Source organism: Dipteris shenzhenensis, chromosome 26 (genome assembly GCF_047967505.1).
Source record: "Dipteris shenzhenensis isolate YYH24624 ecotype China chromosome 26, Dip_SZ_1.0, whole genome shotgun sequence".
Taxonomy (NCBI): domain Eukaryota; kingdom Viridiplantae; phylum Streptophyta; class Polypodiopsida; order Gleicheniales; family Dipteridaceae; genus Dipteris; species Dipteris shenzhenensis.
The window spans coordinates 11,064,089-11,077,068 of NC_141621.1; the positions used below are offsets into that span (position 1 = coordinate 11,064,089).

General features: G+C 43.7%; 1 protein-coding gene across 1 annotated transcript in view; it reads right to left on the reverse strand.

Moving 5' to 3' along the window:
- Positions 1-262: 262 nt before the first annotated feature.
- Positions 263-12,980, reverse strand: part of LOC147884664 (tRNA (Ile)-lysidine synthase) — a 34,633-nt gene continuing 21,915 nt past the window's right edge. The window contains exon 4 of the mRNA XM_087397950.1: positions 263-853. Coding sequence (XP_087254076.1) covers positions 798-853 — 56 coding nt within the window. The 3' untranslated portion in view covers positions 263-797. The remainder of the gene's footprint in view (positions 854-12,980) is intronic.

Consider the following 12,980-nt stretch of genomic DNA (forward strand, 5'->3'; position numbering starts at 1 on the left):
TTCTCAATTGGGAAAACGAGTCCCCTAAAAGAAAACATGATGCTGGCCTAAACGACACCAAGAGTATATGCATGTAACTTCCAAGACCATAACCAAGTTATATTGCAACGGTTTTTAAACATTTTCCTGAAATGTTATAAACACTTCCTAAGCAAGAATTCCAAGCACATAGTGTTTTATAAAACCTCTACTATTTGAAATAACTGGTAAGGAAGAACATAGAGGTAAGGAAACACGCTTTCACGCTTATGTATTGGGGAATAGTTTCTTCACTCCTATATAACATTGTTGTGATGCAAACCTTTTATCAGCAAAACTCGCCATTTAACCAGATTTGCTAAATATTACAAACTCTAGTGAAAATAAAATGCACAAACAAAAAAAGTCAACCAAATTTCCAAAGAATGCATGAAGAACTATTGTAGATATTTAGGAATAAACAGGTAGCCCTCCAACATTGTTGAAGGTAAATTTGCACCCCTCCTCCTTCCTTAGCAGATCTTGCTGCTTGATTCAATGACTATCAGCAACATATCCCTCACAACCCATCTTATGAGAGTGCAGACCTCTAAATGAGCTCTCTTGGATTCATTCAATGCTGCTATCTTCAGGATTTTACCCTGTAGTGACCACAGAACAAGCTCCATGCAAATTGCAAGACTTCAACGCATCCCATTGGAGTTGATTTGACCAGAGAAAAATGATCAGTGTTTCAAATTTGAGGAACTGACCTCAACAAAAGTTGAATCAAGGTTGAATGCAGCCGAAAAGTACAGTGTATTGCTCATCTCCTGTGATCACCCAGTCTGTCCTAAATGTCGGAGTGCATATGGATCCCTCGCCTCCCTCAGAGCTGTAATCATATCATAATCATCGATTAGCATGGAAAGATACCTCCAATTGCTCCTGCTACTGTATCTGAAAAACTTCCCCCTCTAATGTACCCACGGCCTTCCTGTCAGCAGCTGTCATCCACATCCTTTTGTGTCCTTCCAGTCACAGAACGTAAAGAGCACACATGAACTAGCACAAGATTTTTGTAATAACGGCAATTTTCAATCCTTGACACCAACCATCCACTTGATGACAAATGCTTACTGTTCAAGATCTAAATAAGAATCACCAAACTTGCATGGCTGTCACTATCTTCCTCCACCTAACCACATCAACCCATTTTACACATGACAAATCGATACTCTTCAAGATCAACATGTACATCACAAATTGAAGGACTTGCAAAGTCCATTTTGTTCTAGAAATTTCACAGGAGAGATCATTAGTGCCCTTCAATATTAATCATACAGTTCAATTTTCAGGAGGCTACAAAAGCCCTTTTCTGCTCACTTCAAAAGCTTTCAATATAATATTTTGTCAGGCCTCTGACAATGATTTTCCAGTCAAGAAATCAAACAATACATGTCACACATTACAGTGACATGCATGGTTCACACTCCAACTCTTTTTCAAACATGACAATGTACAGATGTGAAAGTAGAACACATCAATGACATCCATACCGTTCAACAAGCAGATTACTGTACGCAATCAATGGACACCAGGAAGTGCTACACAGGGACAGAGAGAACACGACAAATGCGAGCATCTTAAATCGAAGCTTTGCCAAAACACCACCTCATTTACCAAAGATTCAAAATTGATGGAACAGGGGGCAGAAAAATGTAAGCTATATCGAAGGTGCAATGATTCTAATTTCACTCTATGCAAGCGTAAGGCTATAGCCCATATACATAGGGACTTTGGGCGCCTAGCTTTTCCAACACATTAAAATCCCTCCACAAGTCGATGTGAGGATTTGCACCCATGGAGTGTAGGCCATCTCTTGGTGGTTCTAGTGATGCCCTATAAACCATGGTATGTGCCTTGTAGGCATACATCCATCTCCTGGTGGTTCTAGTGATGCCCTATAAGCCATGGTATGTGCCTTGTAGGCATAAATATAGGCACTTGTAGTGTTAGTGCCTTTTAGGCCACATAGGACACTTAGTCCTATGTGACACCTAGGACACTTAGTCCTAGGTCTAGGTACTTGTACCTTGTACTCCTTTTTCATTATCCAAGTTGGACGTGACGGCTAAGACTTGTGCGACGCTTTGCTACCTGCACTCTCTCTCTCTCTCAATCGATCCTACAGTGGTATCAGAGCAGGGGTCTACACTTGTCTTCCAGCTCTCCTCAGCTTCCCGAGTCCTCCATTGCTCATTGGGAGTCTGCTCCTCTGTTTGTCGTCACTGCTTCAGCCTGTTTGCCGTACAGACTCGTTGGACCTGTATCTTGCCTCCGGAATTGCATCTACTACTTCATCCGTACAGTCCGTACGACTGTACGAACACCCGTACACACAGCTTGCACACAGGACGTACATCGCCGTACAGCTCCGTACCTACGCCGTCGTACAGCTCTATACCTACACCGTCGTACAGCTCTGTACCTACTTTCAGTACACTGCACCTACGCCCTACATCGAACCTGATCCGTACATCGTACTTTCGTCATACCTGATAAGTACATCGTACTTACCCCGTACCTACTCCGTACTATGCTCAGCACCTGTTCCGTACATCGTCCAACCTCCGTACAGGCATCGTCCAGCCTCCGTACAAGCATAGTACCTGTTACCGTACTGGCATCCGTACAGTTGTGTTTACTCTAGGATTTGGTACAGCATTTGGCACGTGTTAAATTTCTTGCAGTATTTTACTGTTTTTTGACAGTTTTTACTGTCAAACCCTAATTTCCAACTAAAAATTTAGGGCTTTTGACATCTGGACCTTCAACCTGTCAATACAATACTTTTGACAAGGTTGACAACTGAAATCCTTCCAAAAATTGAAGTTTTCAGTTAATTTCAGGTTCAGGACTGTCACATTGTGCCACGTCATCACTCAGGTCAACAAAATTTGGGGCTTTTGTGTTGGTGTTTGGGACAGTAACTCATATTTTTGCAGTTTCAATCCTTGAGGCTATACATTGGGTCAGAATCGCAGACATTGGGTCACATTTGCAAAAATTTCAACAAAATTTGGGGCTGCATTTGCCCTCTTTTTGGCCTATTTGCCCTCAATAAATTTGGGGCTTTTGCCAGATTTGCTGTTCTTGCAGTGAACATTGCCTGCCACAGTCACATATGGGTCAGATCTGCATTTGCGCTTTGATTTGGGTCGGAAATTTGCAGATATTTGCTGTCATTTTTGGACAACCAGCTTTTTGCAGTGATAGCCTTAAGGCTTTTGGGTTTTCAGGTCTCTTTCAAGGTATCACATTTGCTATGGCTGGGAACAATCAAGATCTATTTGGCGTTCTTCGTGAAGATGATAAGTTGGATGGCACCAACTATCCGATGTGGTCTTATCTCATGAAACATATTCTTGTTACAAAGCATTTGTGGAATATTGTTTCTGGGGTTGATCTGAGGCCAGCCAATGCTACAGTGGTTGCCTCTACTGCTGGTCCCTCTGCAAGGGGTACTCCTCCTGATGCCTCATCTTCTAGCACTCCTGCTACTACTCTTCCAACTCAGGAACAGACAAGATGGGATGCAAGAGATGCAAATGCACATTCATGTATTGCTTTATCATGCAAGAGAATCATTATTCCACACATCCGGTCTTGCAGGACAGCAAAGGATGCTTGGGATAAATTGGCTTCTCTCTATCAGATTCGCAATGAGGCACGTGTTGCATATTTGAGAAGGCAATTACAGGAAGTCAGCATGAATGAAGGTGACTCTATGGATGCATACCTCACAAAGGTCAAGGACCTCATGGAACAACTTGCCAACATTGATGAGGTGGTGCCAAATTCACAGCTTGTCAGTACCACATTGAATGGACAGCCAGATACATATCAAGGGTTTGCTACAACCCTTCGATTAGTGGCCATGGGTAATCCAAACCACTATTCTTTTGATCAGCTAGTTACTTTGCTTTTGCAAGAAGAGCAAAGTAGAGCTAATAGACAAGCCATTATTCCTGATCATGCATTCGCTTCATAGCAGACAGGAAGAGGCAAGGCTTCCAAGCCTATGGGCAAGCCAAAATCTGCACATAGCAGCTGCAATTCCTCCCATGCATCTAAAAATACAGCAGATAAGTCAAAGAAGAAAAGATGCAACTATTGTCGCAAGCCTGGACATGACATTTCAGAATGCAGGAAGCGCATTGCTTCGGAGAAAAAGAAAGCAGGATTGACAATTAATGCCTCTCATGCTATTGAATCCCATGAGCCGGAAGATGCTTCACATGCACATGCTCTTCAGGATGATTGGGCATGGGCTATCACATGTGCTAATAATGCTTCATATGCTGTAAAAGGAATTCGAGATGTGCAGCTCACATCCATTTCAAGCCATCTTGTTACTCTGACAAATGTTCTTTTTGTGCCTGGAATTAAAGTCAACTTGATTTCAATTTCAACAATTGCCACTTCAGGTTTCAGAGTTATTTTTTATGGCTACACATGCCTAGTTTATGATCTTCGTGATGACAATGCCATAGTTCTCAGTGGCACTTTGCAAAAAGGGCTTTATCGCCTTGATCATCACTCAACTGCACTTTCTATTGAAGCATTTGCTATTTCAAATTCACAGCTTGCTAAAACTCATCTTTGACATGAGAGAATGGGTCATCTCAATTATAGAGCTCTTGCAAAGCTACATTCACAACAAATGGCAAATGATGTACCTCAAACTCACACAGTTTCCAAACATGTGTGTGAGGGTTGTCTTTTGGGTAAGATGCATCGGTTTCCTTTTCAAAAGAATTGTCTAAAACTCTCACAAAGGAAATTGCAGCTGGTACACAGTGATGTCTGTGGCCCCATGAGGACAAATGCCATTGGGAGATACAAATATTTTATGACTCTCATTGATGATTTCACAAGATATTGCTGGGTATATCCTTTAAAAGCCAAAACTGAAGTTTTCTTATGCTTTCAGAGGTGGCTGAATATGAGCCTCCTCTTGTGGACTGCAAAGCTAAGCCAGATGTTGACATGTTTGATGCCTTTGAATCTTGGTTACCTTTGCCATCCTCAGAAGAGGACTTTGACCAGCAACATGAGCCTCCTGCAAGCCCTTCACCAAGCAATAATCAGCCACTACCTCATGCTGATTTGCAGGTTTCTCTTCCGGCACAAAATGATCCCACTATTCATGATGCAGCATGGTCACTTTCTTGAGTTTGCACTCCTTGCTACAGCTTGCAATGAAGAGCCTCTATGCCATAAAGATGCTTTTGAGAGCAAAGAGTGGATGGATGCAATGAGAGCTGAGTTACATTCCATTGCTAAAAATGACACATGGGAATTAGTAGATCTCCCTCCCAGCGAGCATGCCATTGGAACCCGGTGGGTCTACAAATTAAAAAGGAAATCCAATGGCAGCATAGATCGATACAAAGCCCATCTTGTTGCAAAAGGGTATGCCCAACAACAAGGCATTGACTTTGAGGAGACATTTGCTCCCACATCCAGGATTACTACCATTAGATGTGTCATTGCCATTGCAGCCCATCATCATTGGCAAGTGCACCAACTTGACATCAAGACTGCTTTTCTTCATGGGGATCTGCAAGAAGCAGCATATGTCACACAACCTCCTAGTTTTGAGGTTGTTAATTCTGAAAATAAGGTATGCCGGCTTAGAAAAGCCCTTTATGGTTTGAAGCAGGTACCCAGGGCATGGTATGCCAAAATTCATGCACACTTACTATCCCTTGGTTTTCAGAATAGTCCCACAGAACCCACTCTTTATGTCCGTGGGAGTGGATCTGATTTTTTAGTGCTGATTTTATATGTGGATGATATGCTCATCACGGGCCCAGATACTCAGCAAATTGCAGCTGTCAAGGCTGATTTGCAGCAGATTTTTGACATGTCAGACATGGGACAGCTCCATTATTATTTGGGCATTCAGTTTGCTCATGATGTTGAGGGGGGTATCATGATGTCTCAGTCCAAGTATATTGGACAGCTCCTTGATCGTTTTCAGTTTGAGGATTGCAAGCCAATCTCTACTCCAGTGGACCCTGGCTTCAAATTCTCAGCTCATGATGGGAGCCCACCATGTGATATCACTCTTTATCAGCAGGCTGTTGGATGCCTTATTTATTTATGTCACACCAAACCTGACTTACAGTATGCAGTATCTCAGCTCAGCAGATTCATGCACATGCCCAGTCCACAGCATTGGCAGGCAGTAAAGAGAGTCTTCAGATATCTCAGAGGCACTCAGGATTTAGTCCTCTTCTATGGTGATCAGGATTCACTTACCATGCATGCTTACACGGATAGTGACTGGGCAGGATGTTCTGACACCAGAGTGTCACATACTGGCAATTGTTTTTGCTTGGCACTTCATGTATCTCTTGGCTCAACAAGAAGCAACCAATAGTTGCCACATCTAGCTGTGAGGCTGAGTATAGGGCAGCTTTCACCGCTACAGTAGAGTGTATTTGGCTTCGACAGTTACTTACAGACCTGACTTACACTATGCAGTATCTCACCTCAGCAGATTCATGCACATGCCCAGTTCACAGCATTGGCAGGCAGTAAAGAGAGTCTTCAGATATCTCAGAGGCACTCAGGATTTAGCCCTCTTCTATGGTGATCAAGGTTCACTTACCATGCATGCTTACACGGATAGTGACTGGGCAGGATGTTCCGACACCAGAGTGTCACATACTGGCAATTGTTTTTTGCTTGGCACTTCATGTATCTCTTGGCTCAACAAGAAGCAACCAACAGTTGTCACATCTAGCTGTGAGGCTGAGTATAGGGCAGCTTTCACCGCTACAGTAGAGTGTGTTTGGCTTCGACAGTTACTTACAGATCTTGGTGTTCACCAAACATCCTCCACTATTATCTACACTAACAGCCAGAGTGCTTTGGCCATTGTGCGTAACCCAGTGTTTCATGCGCGTACCAAGCATATTGAAGTTCATTATCATTATGTTCGGGAGCGGTTGTCAGCAGGAGACATAGAGTTGTCCTATCTTCCCACAGAGGACAACATAGCAGATATGTTTACAAAGGCACTTCCTCGTCCCGAGTTCGAAGTCTTTCGACAGGCTTTACATTTGGTTCCCTTTGTTACATGATCTGACATTCCTTGTACATTCATAGGTGGCTATATCCTTTTGGATGAACATGTGCCACCATGACCAAAAAATACCAAGTATTCTGAGACATTTCCAGAGTACTTCAGCCCATCCCATGGATAGGGGTTTGTAGGCCATCTCCTGGTGGTTCTAGTGATGCCCTATAAACCATGGTATGTGCCTTGTAGGCATAAATATAGGCACTTGTAGTGTTAGTGCCTTTTAGGCCACATAGGACACTTAGTCCTATGTGACACCTAGGACACTTAGTCCTAGGTCTAGGTACTTGTACCTTGTACTCCTCCTTTTTCATTATCCAAGTCTGACGTGACGGCTAAGACTTGTGCGACGCTTTGCTACCTGCACTCTCTCTCTCTCAATCGATCCTACATGGAGCATGAGCAAGTGGCTATTGCTTGGATTGATACCAACCACTTGACTTCTAGAAACGTCGGCCACTCATGAAATAAACCAGCAATCATAGTTGTCTTGGGCTGGATAGCCATGCAGCTTTTGGGCTTGCATTCTCTAAGGTCATTTCTGGCTTTTGAATTCTCTTTGAAAAAGTAGAGACTAGCTATGCCTTCCCCAGCTGCATTCATGCGACTCATCACAATCGTTCCCGGATTTGGGAATGGATCTTTCGCATCTTGTTCCAAACTAACCCTAGTTGGTCTGTACCTAACCTGGGTGGCATTTCTCACCAAGCATAATAGGTCTTAGCTCTGTGTGTGTGTGTGTGTGCATGTGTGTGTGTGGAGGAGTGGCTATCCTTTTCAGATCTCACTTGTGACCAATCATATCTGTGGTACGGAGGGAGGAGCATGCATGACATATGTGCATACGAGTCCAACTACCAGATGTACGACCGCTCTTTATTGCGGTGTGCTATTTCCCAACAGATACATCATCTTATGCACGTGAGTCACCATAGAGGGACACAGTCTATACGAGATGATGCATGATGACATCACGGAGTTCTGGCATGGAGATGCTCTCCTTCTTGGTGCCTTCAATGAATGTACAGGAGACAGACAGGTGGGCTTGCTTGACTTTGGAACTGATTCCCTCATAGTACCGGAGTTAGATGCAGCAGAGCTCGGGATAGTAAGGCACTCAGCAGATGCACCACATATGATAGGGTATGGGCGACATTTACTAGACTTGCTGCAGTTCATGATCTGATCATATATAACGGTCTCCAGAGATGGTCATCATCTGGCGGGCTCACTTGTCTCCCACATGGTAGGGAGACAAGCACAGTGGACTACCTGCTTAGCCTTTGCCTCATGGATACAAAACTTTGTATGTGCAGGAAAGATGGCGGGGCATCTAGCCTTGGATCTGGCCTGGCAGGAGGTGACTGAAGAGAAGCAAGATGGTGCTGATGGATGGCGACACATGGCGGGGTGCTGCAGGAGGAAAGACGCCTACCTATGGATAGGTTTGTGGGCAGATCTATGGCCTGCAAGAGGCCTGCCAGGAGGGCAGGTCTGCAATGCACCCAAGTGGCCAAGCGGAGCAACAAAGGGGGCTGCAAGCGGGCGCAGTGCCCTGCCCTTATATAGGGCTGGGTTAGACCTAACACTAGGGAACTAGACTTGCTCCCATCGTCTTTGTGAAGACTGAACCTCTGGGCCCCCTTTACAAGCTCGGGCACAATGCGCCAAAAATAGCAAAGACCTAAATCTGGTTCGTACCCTTGCCACTCAACCCAAGAATCAAGCCTACCTAGCCCTAAGCCTCCCTACGCTACTTGAGCTAGTCTTGTGTACCCCCGTACACGTCAAATACTAATCCGTGCACATGACAACACCACATGGGTTTAGAAGAAAAATCACTGGCACTGGGCAGCATGGATGAGAAAACCAAGGGGCTATGCACAAATGGCGGGATGTACTTATCACCAAGGATGACCATGATTCAAACCATTCTTGCATTGGTAGCACATCACAAGTGGATTGCATACAAAATGGTCCACGTTCATGAATCATGACCTCTAAAAGGAGGCTCACCATTGATCAAGATCTATACTTCAGGAAATAAAGTTTGCAGACTTCATGAGCTGAAAACAAATAAATTGATAAACATTCTCAACAAAACAGGTATCTGATTTTATTTATGTATGTTCACAATTTAATCCTCATAGTGGATGAAGAGAAAATTTAATCCTCATAGTGGATGAAGAGAGAACATTCTCAACAAAACAGGTATCTGATTGTATTAAGACTGACAGAAAGTACTTACATGACTCATATGCACAAAATAAACCAACATTGGCTGAAGAGGGGATTGATGACATCATGAACATTAAAAACCACAACAAATACAAGATCTATGGTTCAATAGCATAAAAGAAATAAATGTAGGCTATCCATAGATGCCACTTACACCTTGGTATGAGCCTTGTAGGCCTAGTTATAGTCAGTTACGACTATTGGTACAGTTAGTTTATGTACCATCTAGGTTAGTTAGGACACTTAGTCCAGTTAGGCAATTAGTCCTAGGGTTTTGTTATGTTGGCTCTCCCTTGAGCCTCCACACTTCAATTTTGCATCAATCTATTACAGCATCTTGTTTTACTCCATTGTGCTTCCATTTTTGAGCTTCCATTGCTTCCAACACCTAACAGTGGTATCAGAGCAGATCGGGAATCCATTCCCTCAACCATTGACAGCTTTCCCAAGCTGTTTGGCAGCCTCTGGAGCTCTCATTCTTGCTAGTCTTGCTGGTTTTCACACTCCCACGAGTGTTTGATACCTTTCCAAGCACTTTTGTCGCGAAAAACCTCATGAGCAACTCTCGCGAAGGGAACTGTTTTTTCGGTGCATTTTCCAGCCTGCTGCAGCAAAAAAACGACCACACACGAGCATTTACAGCATCTGTACAGAAATCCTAACCTGTTTATTTTTTAAAAAAACGTACATGCGTCAAAAATTGTACGGAAATCCGTACATGCGTCAGAAATTGTACGGAAATCCATACATCTATCAGAAAATTACATACTTCTATCCGGTTTGTCAGAATTTCAGTACATTCACTGCAGTACGGGCTGCCTCAGGGTGCGTGCCAATCATTTCTCAAAATTTCCAGCATTTCGAAGCTGTCTCGAGCTGCGTGCCAGCATTTCAAAGCTGCCTCGAGCTGCGTGCCAGCATTTTGGAGCTGCCTCAAGCTGCATGCCGACATTTCGGAGTTGCCTTGGGCTGCGTGCCGGCGTTTGGGGCCATTTGGAGCTGCTGAATTGATCCGGAGACTTCACTTTGAGCCCTTCCCTCCTCATTTGGCACCCCTTTGCCTCGGGCTGCGAGCTTCTCTCCATTGGATCTCTTTCTCTCCATTTCTACATGCTCTCCTCCTCATGGGAGCACTTCTTTTGCTGTAATTCTCATTTCCAGCCCTCATTTGCTCGCTTTCCGAGCCTGTCACTGCTGTTTATCATTGGGTAAGCCGTTGTTGCATTGGTTTTTTTCCAATTTCTGCTTCATTTGCATTTTGGAAAGGCCTCGTGTTGCCTTTGGGGATTTTTCTTGCAACAGATACACCTTGGGACAACAGAGTCTTTTGCAGACATAAGCTTTGAAGCTTGGGCAGTTTTTTGGCACTTGATTCTGAGAGGTTGCCTTTCTCTCATTTGCTTTGCCAGTTGGTGCATTTGCCTTGTATTTCAGCACCATGTTTGGTGGCAAAGATGATTTGTTTGGGCTGATTGGGACCGATGACAAGCTTGATGGCACCAATTACCCCATGTGGTCATACATGATGACACATGTTTTAGTTGCCAAGAATCTATGGCATATTGTTTCCGCATATTGTTTCAGGTTCTGAGGCCAGGCCTACACGCACTGTTACTGGTGCTACACGTGCAGCCTCTGCTTCTTCAGGTGATGGTTCTACTGCTATAGCCAGGACTCTTGCACCTCTTGCTCCAAGTGCTTTGCCTCCTTCACAGGAGCAAATTTAGTGGGATGGTCGTGATGCCAAAGCACATGCCTTGATTGCTCTTTCAATGAAACGGGTTATTATCCCTCATATTCAGTCTTGCAAGACAGCTAAGCAAGCATAGGATTAGCTTGCATCTTTGTATCAGGTGCAGAATGAGGCGAGGGTTGCCTATCTCCACAAGCAATTGAAAGATTTAAAGCTTGATGAGGATGGTAACATGGATGCCTATCTCACTAATGTAAAGGATTTGAAAGAGCAATTGGCCAACATTGATGAGATTATGTCTAATTCTCAGCTGGTTTTCGATACCCTTGATGGGTTGCTTGATTCATATCAAGGCTTTGCTACTACATTGAGGTTGGTTGCAGAGGGTGATGCCAATCATTTCTCATTTAACCAGCTTGTTGCTCCTCTTCTTCAGGAGGAGCAAAGTCGTGTGAATCGCAATGCTACTATGGCTAGTGATCAAGCATTTGCTGCCCATCATAAACACAAAGGTAAAGGCAAGGTTTCGGTTGGAAGGCCCTCTCATTTCCATGTTGATCATTGACATGGTGCCTCTTCTTCAGGGGATAACAAAAAGAAGAAGAGATGTAACTATTGCAAGAAACCTGGGCATGATATTTCTGAATGCAGGAAGCGCATAGTATCTGAAAAGAAAAAGAAAGAGTCTGGTCTTGCAGTATCTGGTTCTTCTAGTGCAGAAGATCAACATGAGTCCGCTAATTTCGCACAAGACCACCATTGGGCTTTCTTAGTTACATGTCAAAATAATCCTGAAGTTCATGATGCTTGTATGGTAGTTTCAGATGTTTGTGATGCCTGGTTCTTTGATAGTGGTGCTAGCAAGCACGTCACTTCATGCAAGAAGTTATTCAGCTCATTCGAGCTTACATCTAAGGGGGGCAGTGTCACATGTGCCAATAATGCATCATATACCGTGAAAGGTATTGGGCAAGTTGCTCTAACTTCTGTCTCTGGTGATATTGTCACTCTAGAGCATGTGCTTTATGTTCCAGGCATTCGTAAGAACCTCATTTCTATTTCAACCATTGCTACATGTGGCTTTCAGGTTATTTTTTATGGTGTAATGTTACACATGCCTCTACCCTGATTTTGACTGGCACATTGTCTAGCGGTCTTTACAGACTTGATGCTTATGACAGATGTTCAGATGATGATGCTGCACTTGCCGATGCACATGCCTTTGCTATTGATTCTACCATGGCAGATACTCATTTGTGGCATGAGAGGTTTAGACACCTCAATTTTGGAGCCCTAGTGAAGCTATATAAGGAAGATATGGTTGTGGATCTTCCCAAAATGCATATGCCTACCGAACATGTTTGTGAACCATGCTTACTTGGTAAGATGCACCGTGCTGCGTTTCCCAAGGATGGGAGAGTCGGTGCTTCACGTAAGCTTTATCTCGTTCATAGTGATGTTTGTGGATCCATGAGGGTTGCAACTCTTGGAGGGTTCTACTATTTTGTTACTTTTATTGATGATTTCACCAGGTACACTTGGATTTTCGCATTGAAATCCAAGTCTAATGTTTCTTCATGCTTCAAGCACTTTATTGCCTTGGCTGAGAATGAGAGTGAGCTGCACATTGCTCACATTAATACAAACAGGGGGGGAGAATACATGTTGAAGGAGTTTGCTGTTTTTTTTGGCTTCCCGTGGCATTCATCATCGATGCACGGTGCCTTATACTCCTCAGCAATTCAAAGAGCAGGGGCTATAAGCTATATCAGCTCCGCACGGGCAAGTGTTTTGTCAATCGGGATGTTGTGTTTGATGAATCTTCCACTATGCCTTTGCTGGACTGTCAAAAACAGACCGTTGTTGATGCCCCAAACATATTTGAAAACTTGATGCCTTTGTTTCCATCTGATGCTCGAGATGATGTTCCATCTG